We start from the raw sequence: 19,645 nt of genomic DNA on the forward strand, positions 1-19,645 counted from the left end.
TTGTGGGTGGTAACCAATCTGTAAATTTTTTTTCCAAATTTTGAAAAAGTAAAAAGACGCTCCACTTTTTGCCAAAATAAGGCATTAACTGCCCAAGTTTGACTCTGATCGCTTCAGCGGTATAGTAGTTTCGCATCCCCGCGTTTTCGATGTGTACAACGCGTTTTTATATAAGCACCGCAAGTTAGGTTAGAAAATAATAAGCTATCGGTATAGTTAGGACAGAGAACCTTATCAATTCTACACCCTTGTCGGACAAGTTGACGCTTGGTAATTATGTGACATAACCCATTCAACGTGACGATGGCGTTATGATTTTAAAATGAGCAAATAACACCGAGTACCTAACCTCGCCACATGCAGACGGTGAGGTAAAAGAGCGTCATACTGCAGTGGGTGGGTGCGAGTGATATAATTTCGCGGAAATGAGTATGGAGCGGTATTAGGTATGTGCGAGATGGCGGATTGAAAGAAAAGCAAAGAAAGGAAGGGGCTGCTCGCGATCATCCATATAGCCGAGAATGCAATATGTGCAGAGGATAGTATGTCCCCGAACCGTGTCTCCCTTCGCCTCCACCTCCATAGCTGCCAATCCATATCCGAGAAGCTTACTCGAGTCTCAAGTGGAAATTCTAAATCTCAAAGCGTCGACGGCTCCGCAGGATCAGGGAAAAGCTTCCGAACTACCGTATATCCATCCCGGGGGGGCAGCGAAGGAAGAGAAGACTCCAAAATGAATATAACGGCCCCGGATGATGGTCGTCTATATTCAAATTAACCTGTGCACTTCGGATCCTGCCCCTTTGTGAACGCAATTTTTACTTTCTCATTTCTTTTTCTCCCTCTCTCCTCCTCTATGTGAATTTCTTTTATTTCAGTCTCGTTCTCATGCCAACGTCAGAGTTTCGTCTCTCGTACCGTGAATTTCAATTCGATTTTAAGCTGCGTCGACTGTATGTACATATACGGACCGAGAGGAAACGGTGAAATTTAACAGATCCAGAGTTCTATTGCACATGCGCGAACTTTGTCGGGTTTTCATGCAGGCTAGTCACCTCAAGCTTCAGCTCTCCAACGTGGTTTCTGAAGGTAGGGTAACGTAGTTGATGCAATGTTTTTTTAAGGTTAAACAGATCTCAAATAGTCGATGTCAGAATCCGGAAAGGCTTGGTCAACTGTTACCGTCAGCTAAACGACGACTAACTACTGCTACGAGTCGATACAAAAACATAATTTCAATTCACCACTTGACAAGGGAGAGTTTGACATTCGATTCCCAATTTCTACCAAGTTGGCGAGCCTGTCTTGCGGGCGCCATTACTGCCTTGTCTTGCGCACGCGCACTCGGTCACACTTGCAATCAGCTAGCTAAGTTTCATCGTTGCCCCTCGATATGTGTAATACACCTACACGTCACTCGTCCTCGAACGCGAATCCTCCAGGATAATTCCACTGATACAGCTCCTCTGCAGGGTCGCACAAAAAACATTACACTGTATTACAGGAAGGTACTCGTACGCTTTTCCATGATTTTCATTCGGCAGAGAACTCCTGTGTTTTGCCTTATTTTTCCTGTTTTTTCATTTGTTTCGTTTTCCTTCTTTTTTTCCCCACCGTTTTATCCAATTAAACATCCCGCTGTCTTATTTGCATATTATTAGCTTGTTTACATATTTATTCAATGCCTACGACTCCCGGAGGGATAATTCGCCTTAATCCGGGAAAGAGACGCGCGAGCTGCGCCAGCCCTCTCCTTACCATCCCTGATCCCGTCTTTTTATTTAGAATTAAACCCTATTGGCTTTTCCCGGTGAAGTTAGCCAAGTGTTGGCTGAGAAGATGAAATGACGTTACCTTCCGCCCGACCCAACCACCATCGCCATGGTTACGTTTACATTCAGTACCCCGCATACCTATGTACCTTTCTTTATCTCCCTTTTTTGCCCTTCCTTATTCTTATACAGACGTGTACATATGTACTACTTTATTTCACCGAAATAAAAGGAAAAAGCTTCCTAATTCTCTGGGATTTTTAAGGCTATTTGAATACTTTACCTCTGACATTAAATTCACGAAAAACGTCCTTCCAATAGAAATTGTAATTTATATATACAGAGCACAAAGTCTTGAGCTTACGAGATTCTTTCCAGATCTTAATCATCATTCTCAAAATCATACTCTTCTCTTTCTACGTGTCTTTATTCTGATTTAATTCTTGCAGAATTTAATAAAATACTGCTAGGTTTCTGCTTAGCAAAAAAATGTTGCCGATTTTTCTTAAGCACCAAAACTCTATAAGCCCTAAAAAAAAAAAAAAAAAAAACTTCAACACTGTAGCCTGTATCTTTTGATCTCAATCAATCCAAATATTCTTCAGAGTAGAAAAAAAATTCTTTCACAACCTCGTAATTATTCAAAGTGCCAAATCCATATGCATTCAACGAGCCTCCAACTTTCTTTATTCGACGTATAGGAATTCTTATATTTATAACTTTCCTTATAGGTATCTGTAATATTATGGGTATGTATACCTGCAATGGCGTTTCGCATTATTATAAATCATTAGAATTTATTTTCGTAGAAATTCAAATGACGCATCAAAAATCAATAACCAATTCTCCAGTAAAATCGACCTAAGTGGATAACAAACAATTATTTTACGGTCAGTATTTTGTCGCAGCGTTTTTTCCAAGTTTCACTCGTCCCATACAATCTTAAGCATATACGCTTGTGTAAACAGAAACGCGGATCGTGATACCATATATATGGTTACGTATACAGACTCGAGCGAAACGTGCTTGGAAGTTTTGAGTGGTACTCGATTAAAATATATATGTACTCACGACGACGACGAAGACGACGACGACGTCGTCAACGAAGAGGCCAAACTATAAGCGACGGATCATCGTTTGTCCATCTCAGTGTCTCTCGGTTAGACCCCAATATTTTCAACACTTTATTTGTATACCTATCTAAAACCCCCCTCGTAATACACATTTGCTTATTTCAATGTATTACAAGTACGTGTAAACGTATATATTTTTTTCTCTCGTGGTTCGATTGTTTACCAAAGAATTTTCAATACAAAAAAAAAATAAAAACATGTAGTAGGTAAACCATGAGGAAATTAATTGAAATTTTCAATAAGACAGGAATAAAATCCATATTACAACGTGTGTCATAGGTGTATGAAAATTTATATATATATATATATATATATATATCTCACCTGTTTGTGCATTTCGACGTTCAATCCGTAGGACATCTCGTAGTACTGTAAATTAAGAATAATAATATTAGCATAATATTCATCTGTTATATCAGAAGTGGAGAAAATATTATACAGACAAACACCCATGAAAAGTCTCAAGCTAGTGTGTAACTGTGTGTATAAATGTATAACGTACGTATTCATCATGCAATCTCATTCAGAGAACAGCGAATATTTTTGCATGCATTGCGCGCATGGTACACGCATATTATTATAAATGGCGTGCACGGCATGCTGGGTTAGCCAGAGTGATGGGTAAACATTTGTGTCATAAGTCTCATCAATAATACACAGTAGTCTTTAGTTAATTCTTCGCTATTAATGTTGAGAAGGTATCGTTATGCAGCTTGGTTACTCAAAAATCGCTACTTTTCGTTGATTTTATCATGACATGGCAAATTATTACGTCAGTAGGCTGCGAAGATCTATTTAAAAATACAGAAGCAATGTTCCAGAAAGTCACTGAAGCACTTAATTTCACGCTGTCATTATTAATACTTGTTTTTACAATATTGCACCGGTATTTACTACGATCATCGTACAGCAAACAACTGGAAAAAAATTGTTTCAGTTACTAAACCCTTAACCGTTTTTAAAGAGATTTCAAATGAAACACATCGTTATTAAAGCTTTTGTCCATAATTCCAACATAATTCTATACTTTGAAAAAGATCTTGGCAGTTGACGAATACAATAATTTTATAAATGCTCGTAGTACAACTGTCGCATAATAACAAATAGTAAAGGCGACCAATTTGTGAGCAACCAACCTCATTTTACCCAACCGGAACCTTCATGCTATGGCGGACTCCCAGATTGAAACAATTTAAAAGATTACTGTGATGAGTGAGCATTATAGATAGATTTCAACGCGGTTAAACCATGCTTTTCTCAACATCACGTTACGATAACAACGAAAGCAAATGCAGCCAAAGAGACTCGGACGTCCCAGAGTCCTGGAAATCATCGACTTTAATAGTCGACTCGATTACACGGTATGCATGTGTAATCGACTGTCCAATACGTATGATAAGTGATATTAAGCTGTAATTACTAAACAGTACCGGTTCCCTCTGAATATCTTACTTCCATTTCAATGCTTCGATACACAATAAACCATCTCTCAAGCATCGAAAGTGAATTCATTCAACTATAAGATTGGGCTCTCCTGATCTCCTCGATCCTGCATCGGGATTCAATTTCTTAGGGATCAGCCGTCGTGGTAATTTCGCCGGTCTGTGTGTAACCTCGAGTTATACACTTGATATACGAAAACATGTGCATGTGTATGACGTATACATATACACTCGGGTGCATCTCCGCAGGGAGAATGATTTCTATCGATGCCAATTTTCCCGGGTGAACGGACGGAGGCAATCTAGAGACAGCCGCGGGCAGCTTCGGTTACGCGATTAACGTCCGTCTGGCATTGCTCGTCCAGCTATACGTGTGTGCATTATACCTAGGTATGTATACACGTGCATGTACGGAACGACGAACAACGACGAAGAGAATGGTGATATTTAAATTGGAAACGTATGGCAGGCAGAATATCCGCCCTGGAAGCCGCCCCGCGTCGCGAAGCGACGAAACGTGCAGTTGGATTCGAAATACGTGACGAAATTCCGTCGCCGGTTTTCTTCTCGATCGATGGCAGCAGAACGCTGCAAATTTGACATGTCAACTCGTCGGATGGGTTGCTTATATTCAACGAGAAAAAATAGATTTTTCTAGCCAGCAATGATGCAGTCTTGGAAGAATTTCTTTCAACATTCCACGTCTTGTGAATCAACAAAAGAAAATTCAATAATATCGGGCAAACAATCTACCAATTTCCGTTTGTCCGCCAGCGGAAAATGTATTTTCATACAAACGTCGAGAGTGTTTCAGTGTTTCGTGTTTCCGCTTAACCTGGGGGGATAAAAAATTTTCCCCAATTTTAATTCCCAGAAGGCTGTGAAAAGAGAGAATGCTGTACATCCTCAATTTAATCGGACGATTTGTGTCGTTGTGTCAACATTTTTGCCGTGCCAATCCGACATTTTAAAGTTGGTAGCGTTGGTCGATTGGAAGCAACGGAGCGATGAGTTTGCCTTTGGTGCGGTACTAAATTGGAAAGAGGCGAGACTAAGAAGAAAGGAACGAGAAAACGAGGAAGAAAATAAGATACACAAGCGCAACCGAATAAGGTAAAATAAAAATACGACAGACCGATTTCTCCGCTTCTGCAGCTGAGAACATAGGTACCTACATCGTGTGTAACAAGCCAGAGCTATCAAGCGCTCAACTAATTCCATGGCCAGGGGTTCTCAGCTTTAAACCGTTCTGCGACAATCTAATTGGTAACGAATCCATTTTACACGCCAGGGTAATTTTTTGGATATGGCTTTTACGAGGATTTCATGTAGAAACTATAGGAAATGAAATGTTGAGTGTGGAAGAGCTTAAAATTTTGATAAACTTATCTATCAGAAACAAAAGCGAGTGATCGACGATCCATTTTTACCGATAACCATGCAAGACTGGATAAATCTTCGAAGCAAAGAAGCCAGTAATCCATGGCAAATCGCGAATTAGAAAAGTTATCAGTCGAGCATTGCCACAAAAAATGGAAAGAAGCCGTTTGCCCTTTTTATCGAAAAGATTCGAAATGTGGAAAAAAAAAAACACTCGAAACTCTGATGACTTTTTCACGAGACTAAAGCTGGTAGCCAGAATTACCAGCTAAACATTTTACTGTTCTTTCGCACATGCCTATAAGTGAAGTCCGAAAATCAAAATTTCATAAAATACCTTAAACCTCCAATGCTTTTATAGAATTACGAGAATAAAACGGAACCGCATTTATCGATTTCCAAAAAGTTTGACACGTTTGGCTACTAACTCTGGCTGCTAGTTTCATCTTCATGATTTTTACAATAGCCATATACCTCCTACCATGGTAAGTGAACCATAATTTTTTTCGCACCGGTAGCAGGCACAATCCACAATATCAAATCCTAGCATACTTGCAAGGCACGCTGTCAAATGTCTTCGAGGTGAAAGCCTTTAAGTGAGATATGTACCAACTGTCAAAAAAAAAAAATCCCTATATTGTTAGGGAATTATTTTTCTGTCGAAGACTACCCTGCTGACGTGAGTTATTCAAAGTCCCGCTCATTTTTCCCCGCGCAGGTTCAACGTCAGAAAAATTAATCACCACCGATCTAGGGTATTTTGGCGGCGTTGGTACACATCTTACTTAAGTTCAGTGCAGCATGAGAGAGATACTTTGGAAATAAAAGCTGCACTCCTAGACACACCATGCATACTCTCCCCACGATACAGTCGTGGAATCAAATGACCACATCACATCTGCGGTGCCGTTTTATGTGCGTTGCAGTTTCGCAGCTCGGGCGATCATTCCGGAAGGTAGTTATACCCATTCGCGAGTCTGTCGGAGGCAGCTTTCACGTTGCATACGGATATATGTATAACCCAAAGTGTCGCATCGCGCGAGGAGGAAATATCGCATCTGAAGATCTCCCTCGGCTAGAGGAGAGTGCGAAAGAGAGACGAGCGAGTTTTCCCCTAGGGACTCTCGAGGCCCTGTACCATCCGATTTTACGACCGGGGTTTACGCAGCTCTGCAGCCATACCGACCGAGCGTTTAGGGTCGGTTGTAGCCTGTGCGTACGAGCTAGCGTCACTGCGTTGTTCCGCGTTCCTCGTCTCCACTTTTCCGGCTTTCAACTGCACCTCCACCTCTATCGTCCTGCCGCAGTAAACAGGTTTTATTGCTTAACGACCATAACGCGACAGCGTACGTCGGTACGCCCTCCACGCCTGCCTGCCGCCTCTTCTCTGCGGAGAAGGAGGCATCGTGTAACGCCTGTTTTACTACCCATGCACACATCGAGGATGTGTAAATGCCCTGACGATACTCTTCCTGGCTCTCCGATGCACTCTGCACGCGAGACGGCCGGCTCAGGTGGCGCCATCTGCCGCACCGTAATCCGACGCGAACTAGAGTATAATAGGTATGATGTGCGCCAAGAATCTCTCGCGTAAGTAGACCAACGAAAATTCTAGTTAAGCTATTTGGAAATGCTTCAACGGTCAACTTGGTGACAAAAAATTATTTAAAAACTACAACTTTTCTCCAAATTACGCATTTACCGATCTGAATATTTTTTTATCACCATATTAATTTTAACAATCTCGTAATTAACTAAAGAAATAAGTCACGTTTTGCTAATTGATTAGTGTCGCACCCTCCTTCAAATCCCTATAATCTTATTTCGCTAAATTAGTTCAACACCGTGGGGATGCAATCCTGATACATTAATCCATCCACGCTACTAACTTTTGTTTATTTAGCTAGATAGATGCTGCGTTACGTTGTTCCCTCCGGGGACACGGAGGGTTCTTCAAGGAAAATAAGGGCGGACACTGTGACACGCTAATTCGACTAAACCATCTTGTCCTGAAACCGGTATTTGTATAATACGAGAAAAGTATCGAAGCCTGTTTGATTTCAAATTCGTACAAAAACACAGATTCGATAATTGAGTGTGAAATTTGAATAAAAACGATAAGAAATAAAAATTAGTTAACACAAAGGACACTTCAAGTATTGCAAAATGTACTTCAATTTGTTTGTTTGTAAAATTTCTAGTAGAATAATTTTTCATGCTCGCGGTTTAAATTTTCTATTATATTGTAATAGTAAAGAAATACCAGCCTAAAGTAAAAACTTATTGCTTTGTAGGGACAAATAACCGTATTGGGTATCCAAAACCGTTTCATTGTCTTCTCAACACGGTACAATAATATCTGAAGTAGGTACAGGAGCGAAACGCGAAGCGACGTAACGCGCGATTGTGAAGGACTATACAAAAGGGGCACGAGGGAGTGACGGATGATAATAATTAACACTGAATATTTAATATGAAACGACCGAGAGAAACTGACTCATTAATCAAGCAAGAACCAAATAACTTATGTAGAAGCGCTGGCTATTAAGAGTTCTAAACATTACCGGCACTTGAAGGATATATATACTCTTGCCCAAGATCTTGTACCGAACCCCCGCCTCTTCTCCTCTCCTTTCGTCGCTCCGTTTCGCTTCGCTTCTTAGCTTGTCCTCGTCCTCTTCCTCCTCTGTTTGACTCTCGTCTCCTCAAAGTAATTGGCTTTTAATTAATGGACTCCCCTCGCCGCCGCGGCCATCAAGACGGACTGTTAATCATCCGTTCGAAAATGGCCTCCGTCAAGATCTTCCTTCTCCGTTCAAGATAGTAACCCACCCCGTGTACTTAAGCTATTTCCGAGTTGTAGATAGAGCGAGAGAAGGGGAGAAAGAGAGAGAGAGAAACAGGCGGTTTCTTTACAATCATTATGGGACAGCGTGTTCTCTACGGATAACCATGAGGCAATTTGGTTTTGAGACTTATACCGTGTCAGTAGTGATTTGAAAAAATTGATGGACGATAACTTGGGTATAGAAAAAACATAATGAATTCCATTTACCACGGGCGGTAACCGTACTTGACAAACTTGAACAAACAAAGAATAACAAAATAGAATGTACAGTTGAAGACAGAGAAAACCGTGAAATGGTGCTTTCATCCCTAGTCGTATGTACTCGAATTACTGTAATCATGTGAGCAATAATCCAATTGTAGCAGAACGAAAAAGAAGAGAAACCAGAGTGGTTGAAAGATTATCGGATAGAAAGTTGTACGCCCAAAAGAAATTGGCGAAGAAATTAGAGAGGGAGAGCACCTGACAGCGTCGTGACGCTGCTGTGCGAGTTAAAACAACCTTCTCCATATAACGATACCAATCAAGATCAATATCTGATCTCGTAAGCCAAAGCATAAAAGTAATGGATTCATCGTCGTTTTGGTTGAAATGAAGACGAAGAAAGAAAACTAGGGAGAGAGAGAGGGAATGCGATACAGGGGAAGCCGACGGCGCTGAGAGGGGAAAAGATCTTATCGCGTTGGTATCGCGACGTGTTGGTTGGTATGTAAGAACGAGGAGCTACAACCGGTCCATAGATACGCTGACATCCCCGTGAACTGTTGAGGTTGGAAGGTTGGAAGATTTCCTTGCGGAAGAAGCAATCGTGATATATATCAGAATCAACCCCGCATCTCTTCACTGGGTGTATTTGACTGGGGGATAAAAGAGGCTACGAATCGAGGGATTAACCACTCTTCATCAATTTGTGTTTTGGTACACTAACGACTGTTCGATTTGAAACATTTCATATGACTTCAGAGATTTTTTATACAATCGGAAGGATTTCATAAGATTTCATAGATATTCCAAGAATTTAATGTTATTTTAGAGATTTCAAATGGTTTTACAATATTTTATTTGATTTCAAAAGATTTTCACAGATTTGACAGGGTTTCCAAGGATTTCAGAATACTTCGTGTGATTTCAAAAATCTTATAAATTTCAGCTGATTTTATACGATTCCAAGAATCTACGTTAATTGAGAAAACTCAGATTCTCCTTTTACAATTTATGCTAAAAGAGATAATTGTCCAAAAAGTGTGATAGCTTTCTAATTATTAATGAAAAGCATCACGTATAGGTATTTTTTGGTTAATGAAAATTGTTCAAATTGTAGTAGCTAAGAGCGATGGTGCATTGCCATTTCATCTGCATCGATCTGTTGCAAGAAATTGCAAGACTGAAACTCACAGCCAGAATTAACAAAATTTTGTGCAATACCTTGAGCCCCCTATATTTTTATAGAATTACGAGAACACATCTGAACTGCATTTTCCTAATTATAAAAAGTTTGACACGTTTGGACCGTAAATTTCGTAACTGAAAACTGAAAATTTTTATTCATAATTTGAACAAAGGTTATGGAATATAACTTCAAGTAACTTTTCAATGAAAGGTGTGAATTGGACAGCGCGCCGTATTCGGATCAAGTCAAGCGAAGCTGAAGCCAACAGCTAAAAGTGCAAAATCTTGCTAATCCTAAGAGAAAACTAATGCTACCAGAGAATCTCACTCGCCAGTCTTGCCGAGTAATCCTATTTATAACAAGTTTGATGCACTTGGTTGCTAACATTGCGATCGTTTTGCTTATAATTTTCCGGTCTCGGTATAATTACCGACTCCACGGAGGAACCGTGCGAGGAAAACATCCTCAACCGGCGGCCACAATCCTTGGGTTTTCAGACAAGGTGCTCAGTCTAGAGAATAGTCTGAAATGTATGGAGTCGCCAACCGTAAAGCGATTCGGGATTTTAACTCGTTCGAGAAGAATACCAAGGGGCGGGTATCCGGAACCGGAGGCACCGTCTACCGTTCAAAGTTGCGGAAACTGCTTCAACTTTGGCAAGATTGAAAAACACAGCAGAGTCTCCCACTCCCACCGCCGTTTCGCTCTTATATACGCCAGTTCAGAACGGATACTTGAGGTCGCAGCGACCATTTCCTCTGCTTCTTCAACGAGTCGTAAAATCTTAGGTAGAGAGAGGCAATTATTTGAAAGCCTCGTAAAAGGTTAATGTTGCGGCAGCAGTGTCTGCGAATCGTTGTTCCATAGTATACGTGTATAGCGTCACCCAGCCTAGCCTAGATCTCGAAAACAAGCAGTTTCCTCGCCAGTATATAACACAGCCATAACGACGATTGAACCCGTTTGCGAAAGACGCGAGGAAAATAAGGTGCTCGACGACGAATGGAGGAAGAACCGAGACGACTTTTAGTCGAGTAATGATCCGGACCGAGTCTTTGTGAGCTAAACGGATACGGTCAGGAGAGCCCCTCATCCGTTTAGATGCTTGCAGGCGAGCTGGTACAAGGATCCATTTTTTCTTTTTTCTTTTTTCTTTTCGCAATCAGCTCTTTTACAGTGCCGGGTATTTGGTACGTACACTGTACACACTTTCCAAGATCTGCGCTTATAATACTGTGATGCTTGAGAGGGTATCGTCTACTTCCTGTCACCACCATTTTGCCCTTTATACCATTTTATAGCTACGTTCGGTATCGACTATCTAGTGTAAAAGATACGCACGGGCTTATCTCTGAAAGTTGAAATTTCTACAATCGAGGAACGTTACGGGTAAAAAAAACACATTTTCCTTTTTCCTTCTTCGTCGTACTTCAAACAGTGGATATACACCAATACTACCGTGCTTCAGAAATAAGCCCATGAGTGCGTATATTACAAGACATTTTATTAACCGACTCAATTTTTTCATTCAAAGCTTGCATATTTCTGCTTGAATTGAACGGTTTGTTATACTACTTTAAGAAACTTCCTGTAAAACTATTTTCCTCGAAATCAAAAACCGAACCGTTTCAAAGATGCGATGCTATTCATCTGTACAAATTTATAGGTGTATAATACAACCCCGTAGATGTGTTTGGCAATGGCAAAGAGAAAAAACATTGGCAACAATAAACGAACAAAAAATTTTACCAATATGAATTGACAACTTTTAGTTTCTTTTTTCGCCCAACATCAGAACGTACTGAAACTTCAGAAACTGGAAAAATTACTAGATAATTTCTACATAACTTACGTAATTAATTTTTCTATTTATTACATTAACCTCACGAACTTCATTTAATGAATTAAATTTCAAATTTTACTAAAAAAAAAGTAATAAAACGTTCTTTTGAAACGGTTAGGTTTATGAATTCGAAAAAAATTACAGTATCGTTTTCCATATTAGCATTACAAATGAAGAATGAAAAATATTCGAGAGATGTATGTACGGAAAAAATTTCTTATCTGATAAAAAAATCCCGGTATATTTAATTCTAAGTATAGATAGAACTATATTTTTACGAATGTTTAAATTTATCGCCTCGATTATTATACTTTATACCGTTTGTTAAAATCATTAAAAAAAAAGTAGCTATTGGAATCCATTCGCGCTAAACTCACCATAACGTAGTGGCGCTGCATCTCCGTCTTCTCCTGGGCGAGTTTCTCCAGCTCCAATTTAATACTGGACAGAACAAGCAGGAAATTGCACGTGTAAGCTGGACATTAGTATACCCTACTGCAGGCGACATTCAAAAGCTATATATATTTGTAGTACATATGTATATAGCGAGAGAACAACGCCCAACTAAAAAACACAGTCATTTGTATGATGTATCTGTGCAGTAGGAGCCCTATAAGTTGCAGAGTTACCAAAAAAATTCTTCGAAAGTTGGCAAAAAATCTAATACTTCGGGGCGGGCACTTAGAGAGATCCTACTGCACGTAGAAATAAAAAAATAAAAAACAAAACAAATTATCAATCCAATCACTCGAAATGATCAACCGAAAATTATGTATACGCTGCAGTTATTATTTCGTAATGATTGATTATAGGTAGGCGTTGTCGTCGCATTTATTTAACGTAATGTTCGTCTAATAATTGTTCCTTTCCTTTTTCTCTACTTAAACTTTTCTGCTCTCTATCGTTTTACGAGCTTTGGAAAAGGCATGGGACACAGGATCTCTATGAGGAGTAGCGCCTACGCGACCAAGAGAACAACGTGAACCGCAACTTCGGTCACTCCGATAAATCATGGAGTAGCGTCACGTGTATAAAATAAGTTGGCGGAACAGTAGAGATGAAAAGGGGGGCGAAAAGAAAGATAAAAAAATAAATTAAAATCAGGTAGAAAAAAAGATTAGAGATGAAGAATTATACATTAAATCACTTGGTCGTTGGCGCTTTTGTCGGGTCGCGGTACTATTTAGCTTGGTATAGTATAATAACACGGGAGAGGACAGCCAAGCGGTTAAACACACGATTAGTGCAGCCACGATGCGAGAACAAATATTATCACGGCCAGTGTTAGTGTCCGGCATTAAACACGAACCGTATGTCGTAGTGAGTGTAGTTATGCGTTTTACGTGTGCGGCAATAATATGTAGTTAGAGGCTACGAGCTTAATACATTATCCTTAGGCGAGGGGTTAACCACTGCGTCCATTGACCGTACACCTGACTTCATGATTGCAAGACTTCAAAAGACTTCATCAAGTCAATTGACTCTAAATGACTCCAAGTGTCTCCACTGGTTTCACTTACTTCACAAACTTCAAGTGACTTCACTGACTTCGGGTGACTTCAAATGACTTTGAGCAACGTGCACACCGGACTTCAGAAGTGATTAACCTCTCATCCGTGTATATATGTATATAAAAGAATACAATTGCGGACTCCGTTTTCTCTAATTGTGAGCATTCGCTTTTAATCACATCGAAAGAAATCTTCGCGTCGTTGAATTATTTTTTTCATGTTACGTCTTGGTAGTAATTTTTAACGAGTGACAGAAAAAAAACACACTTTTCTGTTTGTGAATGGTTGAGAATGCAGTTACATGTACTTACGTGAAATGACAAACTTGAATAGGTATATGCATAACTGGACTCTATGATGGTAAAAGCTCCGTGGTCAGAAAGAACCAACAATAAATGTTTGAATAAACTAAAGAATCCACTCAGCATTTATTTTTACGGATAATGTATGATGCAGAAAGGTCCGGAACCATGTTTCGCCACGTTACCATAATAGTACTCACTCGAAAAGACGGAGTCACGCATACGAATCAGTATAATGTATTTCTTTGAATATATGAGCAATGCAGGGTTGAATGTGTGTGTCTTTTTCGAGGCAGCTTACCATAACGTAATGCCTCTGAATTTCAATTTTCTCACTGGCCAATTTCTCGCACTCCAACTTTAGGCTGTTTGAGGAGAAAAAGTTAGATTAATCGTTTTTTTTCGCGTGTATTCGCATAATGTTTACTTTCTTCTATCCGTGCATATTGCACATATTTTCATTTCGTTCAACTTTTGTATTTTGTTGCCGGTATAAAGTCTTAAGTCTTATGCCCTGGTCGATTTCTACGTTAACACATATAGTCTCTGAATATCCAAGTCCACGTATCTCAATCGCAAAAAAGGTATAACAGCCCCATTCTCTATGCAAAACTGAACAAAAACACTGCAGTAAATTTTCATTTGATGGAGAAATAAAAAAATTACATGGATTCTACGAAATCGCAATAGTAAATTTGTAAAATTCATGCCATTTCTTTATTTCTGCATCAACTGGAAATATATTGGAGTGTTTTTGTTCAGATTTGCGTATAAGATGTAACTATTAAACCCTTTTTGCGTTTGAGATACGTGAACTTGGATATTTGGAGATATATATGTCAATGTCAAAATCGACCAAGACATCCACTTGACTTCGTGGACTAGCTTTTCCACTCATTTCGTTTGCTAGCAGCTCTTTATTTCAGTCGAATTTTGCTTTCTTATCAGGAAATACTTGATGTAAAACAAGACCATTTTATGGTTTTCCCGATTACCGATGCCTCTTTCTCAGGCTAATAATGAATGAAAATTGTTTTTTTACAAGAATCTACAATGATTTTCTTACGATGTAAACATTCATCTCAAACATTTAAGGTTTTTTATTGTGATAAATAAAACCCAGACTTCTAAATTCGCGTTGATGATACCGTTAAACAGCCGTTGAAGTTATATATTACCCAACGTATAAAAAAAAATTTCACATCCAGTGTAACGATCCCATTTTACACCACTGAAAATTTGAGTATATTCGAAGTAGGAAGTTGTACAAAAAATTGAATTCTGTGTATTGTCATCACAACTTTGGGGTGTCAAAAAGTTTTTCTTTGCTAAAATTTTGACTCCCCATTTCATACTTCCATTGGTTCTGTGAAATAGATTTGCGTGAACTAAGAGAGTTCAATAAGGATTACAAATGAAGAAGTTTCAGCGTGCAAAAGTAATGTATTCAAAATTTTTTCACTATTGTCTATTTCTACTATAGCATTGCGAGGGATCGACTAAAGGAAAATGAATTTTCAAATAGTAAAAAAATAACATGTCTATTAATCATAAATAATATAACTCCTACGAAACTAGTATTCATAAATAAATTTTACAAATGTTATATTCGTCATCAACAGGCTTTTTGAATTGCATCGAATTAATTTTTAGCATCGACAGTCCACATCGTTGTGCCGATGCATGTAATAATAATTATATCATACATATATATGTCCTAAACACAGCAGAGAAAAATTTGTTCCGATACAACTGTGGCAAAAAGAGAAAAAAGAAAGGAATGGACGGTAAGAAGAATTCATTCATCACTCGAGATAACCATTGGAGAGAGAAAGAGAGATAGAGAGAGAGTTTTGTTCTGTATCAAACGATCTATTTCACGTCCAATAGACAAGAGTATTTCCAGACGGGAAGCGGTACGAATCCTTTGAGAAAGTGTCCACACTGGCGCATTATTTGCAGGCATAAGTACCCAGACAGTCGGTAATCATTATTCTATGCGTTAATTACAACATTTTATTAATAGCCGTGAGTATAGAATAAATTCTTAAAAGAAGTACATACACTTTACGCAATGTCATACACTACACGTAAACGTGTCGTTGGAAAAGAGAACCTGTCTCGGTTTTTCGTGGCAGGTTTTAATTAATGGCAAATCTTGTGTGATTCTACTGATGCCATTAAGCCATCTTTTACGTGAATGAGAACCTAGGTTGATGAACTTTAGTGGTCCGACTTTAACCAGAGTCTTGAGTGTTTGCATTGCAACAACAAGGTGCCTCACTCATTGTCAGTGCATAATCGAGATACCGTTTTCGTTCATTTTGTTAGAGTTTATTGTTACAGCGATCTCTGTCCACTCGACTGATTACAAAATGGCTGCAGTTAAAACTCAACATTTAATCAACAATGAAGGAAATTGGAACATGAAGAATAAATAGCCCACGAATAACTTGAACTCTCTTCTGCAATAACACGTTCACGTTTATTTCGTGTTATAACAAGTGTACAAACTTTGCTCGCTCTTTTCTGTATCTATACCTATACACAAAGGATACGTCTTAATGCCGTAATGGAAATTTGGATGGTACAATTTTCTCGATCTTGTTTAAAGCCCCAGTAAAAAAGGAAAACCGTTTGTCTGGATTTAGGTTTTCGATGCTTGCGAAAATTTTTAATATTGTTAAATTTGAGTTATAAAAAAGTAAAAACGATTTTCCGATTAGTAAATTAATGTAGTGAAACACGGAACATAAGATGGGCAAAATCGTATATTTGAGAAAATACGTGTTCTACTTAAAACTTGTCGCTTTCGCTGATTTTGTATCAATTTTTATGCAGCAACTTTTGGAAATTGTTTTACAAAAATTCTATACTCAGAATTTGTGAGAAATAATTTTCTCTATTTTGTTATACAATTTATTTATTATAAACTAAGAATTACAAATAGTACAGCTACGTTTTGCAAGAAAATTTGCGTACAAACTGTTGGAGTTTCCAACTTTGACGGTCTATTTTTGTATCTGCGAAGTAGTAACCAATTAAAAATATATATTTGTCGACAAGAGTATTGAAAAACAAAGAAATTCACAACTTCTGAAGACTGAATTTACAGATCTAATTGTAAGACCTCCAACAAATAACAATAAAAATATACATATGTCATCCAAGTCCGTGGGCATTAAGACGTGTTCGTTGTCGGGTAATTACCTGGTAAATAAATCACTTAAGATTCGGTTCCGAGAGAAGACAGTGAAACTGTGCAGGCTGAACAGCCAACTACGCATGCGCAGCAAAATAATTGAATTCAATTGGTCGGCGAGATCGTAATGGTGGTGATATTTCCCTCTGCAACACAGGGTCGCCAACTTACCCGAAACAAGACAGGAAATGTCAAACTCTGCCGGGCCAAGCGCCAAATTTAAATTATGTTTTCACTCCAACTGATATAAACAGTCATCGGTTAGTTGACAATAAAAGTTTTCCAAGCCTTCTCGAATCACATCGACTATTTGAAATATGATCGTTAAAAAAAAAAGAAAATCACATTACCTGCGTAATCATCATAAGCCGCGTTTTAAGGTGCTTATAAAGACGCGTTGTACACATCGAAAACGCGGGGATGCAAAACTCCAATACCACTCAAGCGATCAGAGTGAAACTTGGGCAGTTAATGCCTTATTTTGGCAAAAAGTGGAGCGTCTTTTTACTTTTTCAAAATTTGGAAAAAAATTTACAGATTGGTTACCACCCACAGATATTGGCCAAATTTTGACAGTTGCACTGAATGGATCGACCTATCCGATATGATGCCACTCGGCGGTGATGAAACACACATTTTGAGCCCAGTTTCATGAGATTTGATGGTGAAATGACGAAATAGCAGCTGATCTGGTTTTCGATTATGAAGAATACCGAAATCTCATTTTGGCGACATTTGTTACCGACATTACGCGCATGCTGGTAATGTATGCGTGTAATGTCGGTAAAAAATTACCGGCAGGCATGAAAGGTCGGTAACAAATGTCGCCAAAATGAGATTTCGGTGTACTTCGTAATCGAAAACCAGATCAGCTGCCATTTCGTCATTTCACCATCAAATCTCATGGGACTGGGCTCAAAATGTGTGTTTCATCACCACCGAGTGGCATCATACCGAATAGTTCGATCCATTCAGTGCAACTGTGAAAATTTGGCCAATTTCTGTGGGTGGTAACCAGTCTTTAAAATTTTTTTCCAAATTTGAAAAAGTAAAAAGACGCTCCACTTTTTGCCAAAATAAGGCATTAACTGCCCAAGTTTCACTCTGATCGCTTGAGCGGTATAGGAGTTTTACATCCCCGCATTTTCGAGGTGTACAACGCGTCTTTATAAGCACCTTAATACCCGAAAAGCCTAAGATGGCCAGCCTGCATGAAAAGACGACGAACCGACAAAGCTCGCGCATGCGCAGTCGTACGCTCAATCTGGTAATAGTTTCACAATTTCCTCTAGATACGCACTTCTATACAGTTTTGAACTTTCACGTGAAAATTGGTATTTTCGGTTCAGACCGTGTGAAATTTCTCAAAATTTGGAACAGTAAGCGCAAACATGCCTAGGTGTACCAAGAGTGGGTTGAATACCTCGAGTGTAAGCTGCGCGTATTTATGTAACCAAGTTTGCGCGGAAGAGGAGAGGAGAGGAGAGGAGAGGAGAGGATTCGAAATGTGGTGGGTGTAGTGCGTGTAGCGTGCACCATATATCGCATGAGAGGAGCTTCAGTGTGTAGTTTCTCTACCTCGCGCCAGTGTGCACAGTTGCCAGTTGAGCAAATAATTACATTCGCTCGTTTCGCGTGCTCCTTGTCCAGCGCAATGTACGTGGCTGCCTCACTCACACATATAATAAACCAGCGTGAATACTCAGGTAAGTACATGGACGTGCTCTGGACAAGCCCATTAGAGGTATGGGATGAGCTTGCCGCGACCCTCGCTGTAAACGCGAGTGAATTGAGTCGGCGTGGATCCGTTGTGAGTGAATTGGGCAAGGGAATCGAACTGAGACGCCGTTGGCTTCATGCTTAAGATTATTCGGATAATATGAACGATCAAGATGGTTTAAACGGTTTTGGAACACTAACTTGATTAGCTCACCCTAGACTAGCCTAATCCGAGTTTGTGATTAGATTCTGTAGTTTGAGAAAGAACCGTAAGCGGGTATGGTCAGGAGATGAAATGATCTTAAGAGACCACGTTTTAGACCACGCGAATCTTTCCGATTCGTTTCATATTACCAGATCATCTTAATCGTTAAAGTGCCATTAAAGAACTTTGAGATTAGTTCGTTAGAATAAAATTTAGTTTTATAGCATATCAAAGTGATTCGAAAATTATTGAAACTTCCTTTAAATCGTATCATAAAATGGAAAACTATGAACAATTTTTCTATGACAACTGACAAGCCTCCGTTTCCAAGTGTATACATATACACGAATTTTCCGTTTGCCAATAATAAACTGGACATCAGACTGTTTCCTTTGGTGAGAAGCTCTGCAGTTCTGTAGTCAATGCAGATTGCATTTCGTTTCAAAGTCCCGACGTAGCAATGACAGGCGATCGGCATACGTATAGAGAAAGAAATAGAGAGACTTGGCAAACGGGATACAAGTTTGAGAGAAGAGGAAACTAGTTGTCTGGTCATGTTGGACATATTTTTTTTCTCTTAACTTTGTTCTACGCAGCTGCATTTGTAAAATCGATATCATTTTTCGAGACTTTGTGAAAGGATATTCAGGCTTAGTTGATGTACCGGTACGGTAGATAAACTTTTCCGAGAAAAAATTCATTCGCTAAACGGTAAGCAACTTACTTGTGATATTGCGCCTGAAGAAAACTGAATTCTTCCTTAATCCTGTCGCAGGATTCTACAACCGTGAATTTAAACGGCTGCCCCGGCTGCGGAGGACCCTGTAACAGAAAAAATTAATCGGATAAGATTTACTATTTAACACGAAATCTTATTACAATAATACAAATTTTGATA

The 19,645-nt window shown here is 39.1% G+C and overlaps 1 protein-coding gene across 4 annotated transcripts in view; it reads right to left on the bottom strand.

Annotated features, from left to right (window-relative positions):
• The window catches only part of LOC124413125 (protein groucho-like), a 95,817-nt gene that overhangs the window by 49,200 nt on the left and 26,972 nt on the right, over positions 1-19,645 (bottom strand). For 3 of the 4 annotated variants that reach the window (XM_046893500.1, XM_046893499.1, XM_046893498.1), the window contains exons 2-4: positions 19,472-19,569; positions 12,186-12,249; positions 3,230-3,274 (exon numbers count right to left, since the gene is read on the bottom strand). In XM_046893500.1, coding sequence (XP_046749456.1) covers positions 3,230-3,274; positions 12,186-12,249; positions 19,472-19,569 — 207 coding nt within the window. The remainder of the gene's footprint in view (positions 1-3,229; positions 3,275-12,185; positions 12,250-19,471; positions 19,570-19,645) is intronic. The other variant, XM_046893501.1, reaches the window with a different exon arrangement.

Source organism: Diprion similis, chromosome 12, assembly GCF_021155765.1.
Source record: "Diprion similis isolate iyDipSimi1 chromosome 12, iyDipSimi1.1, whole genome shotgun sequence".
Lineage (NCBI taxonomy): Eukaryota > Metazoa > Arthropoda > Insecta > Hymenoptera > Diprionidae > Diprion > Diprion similis.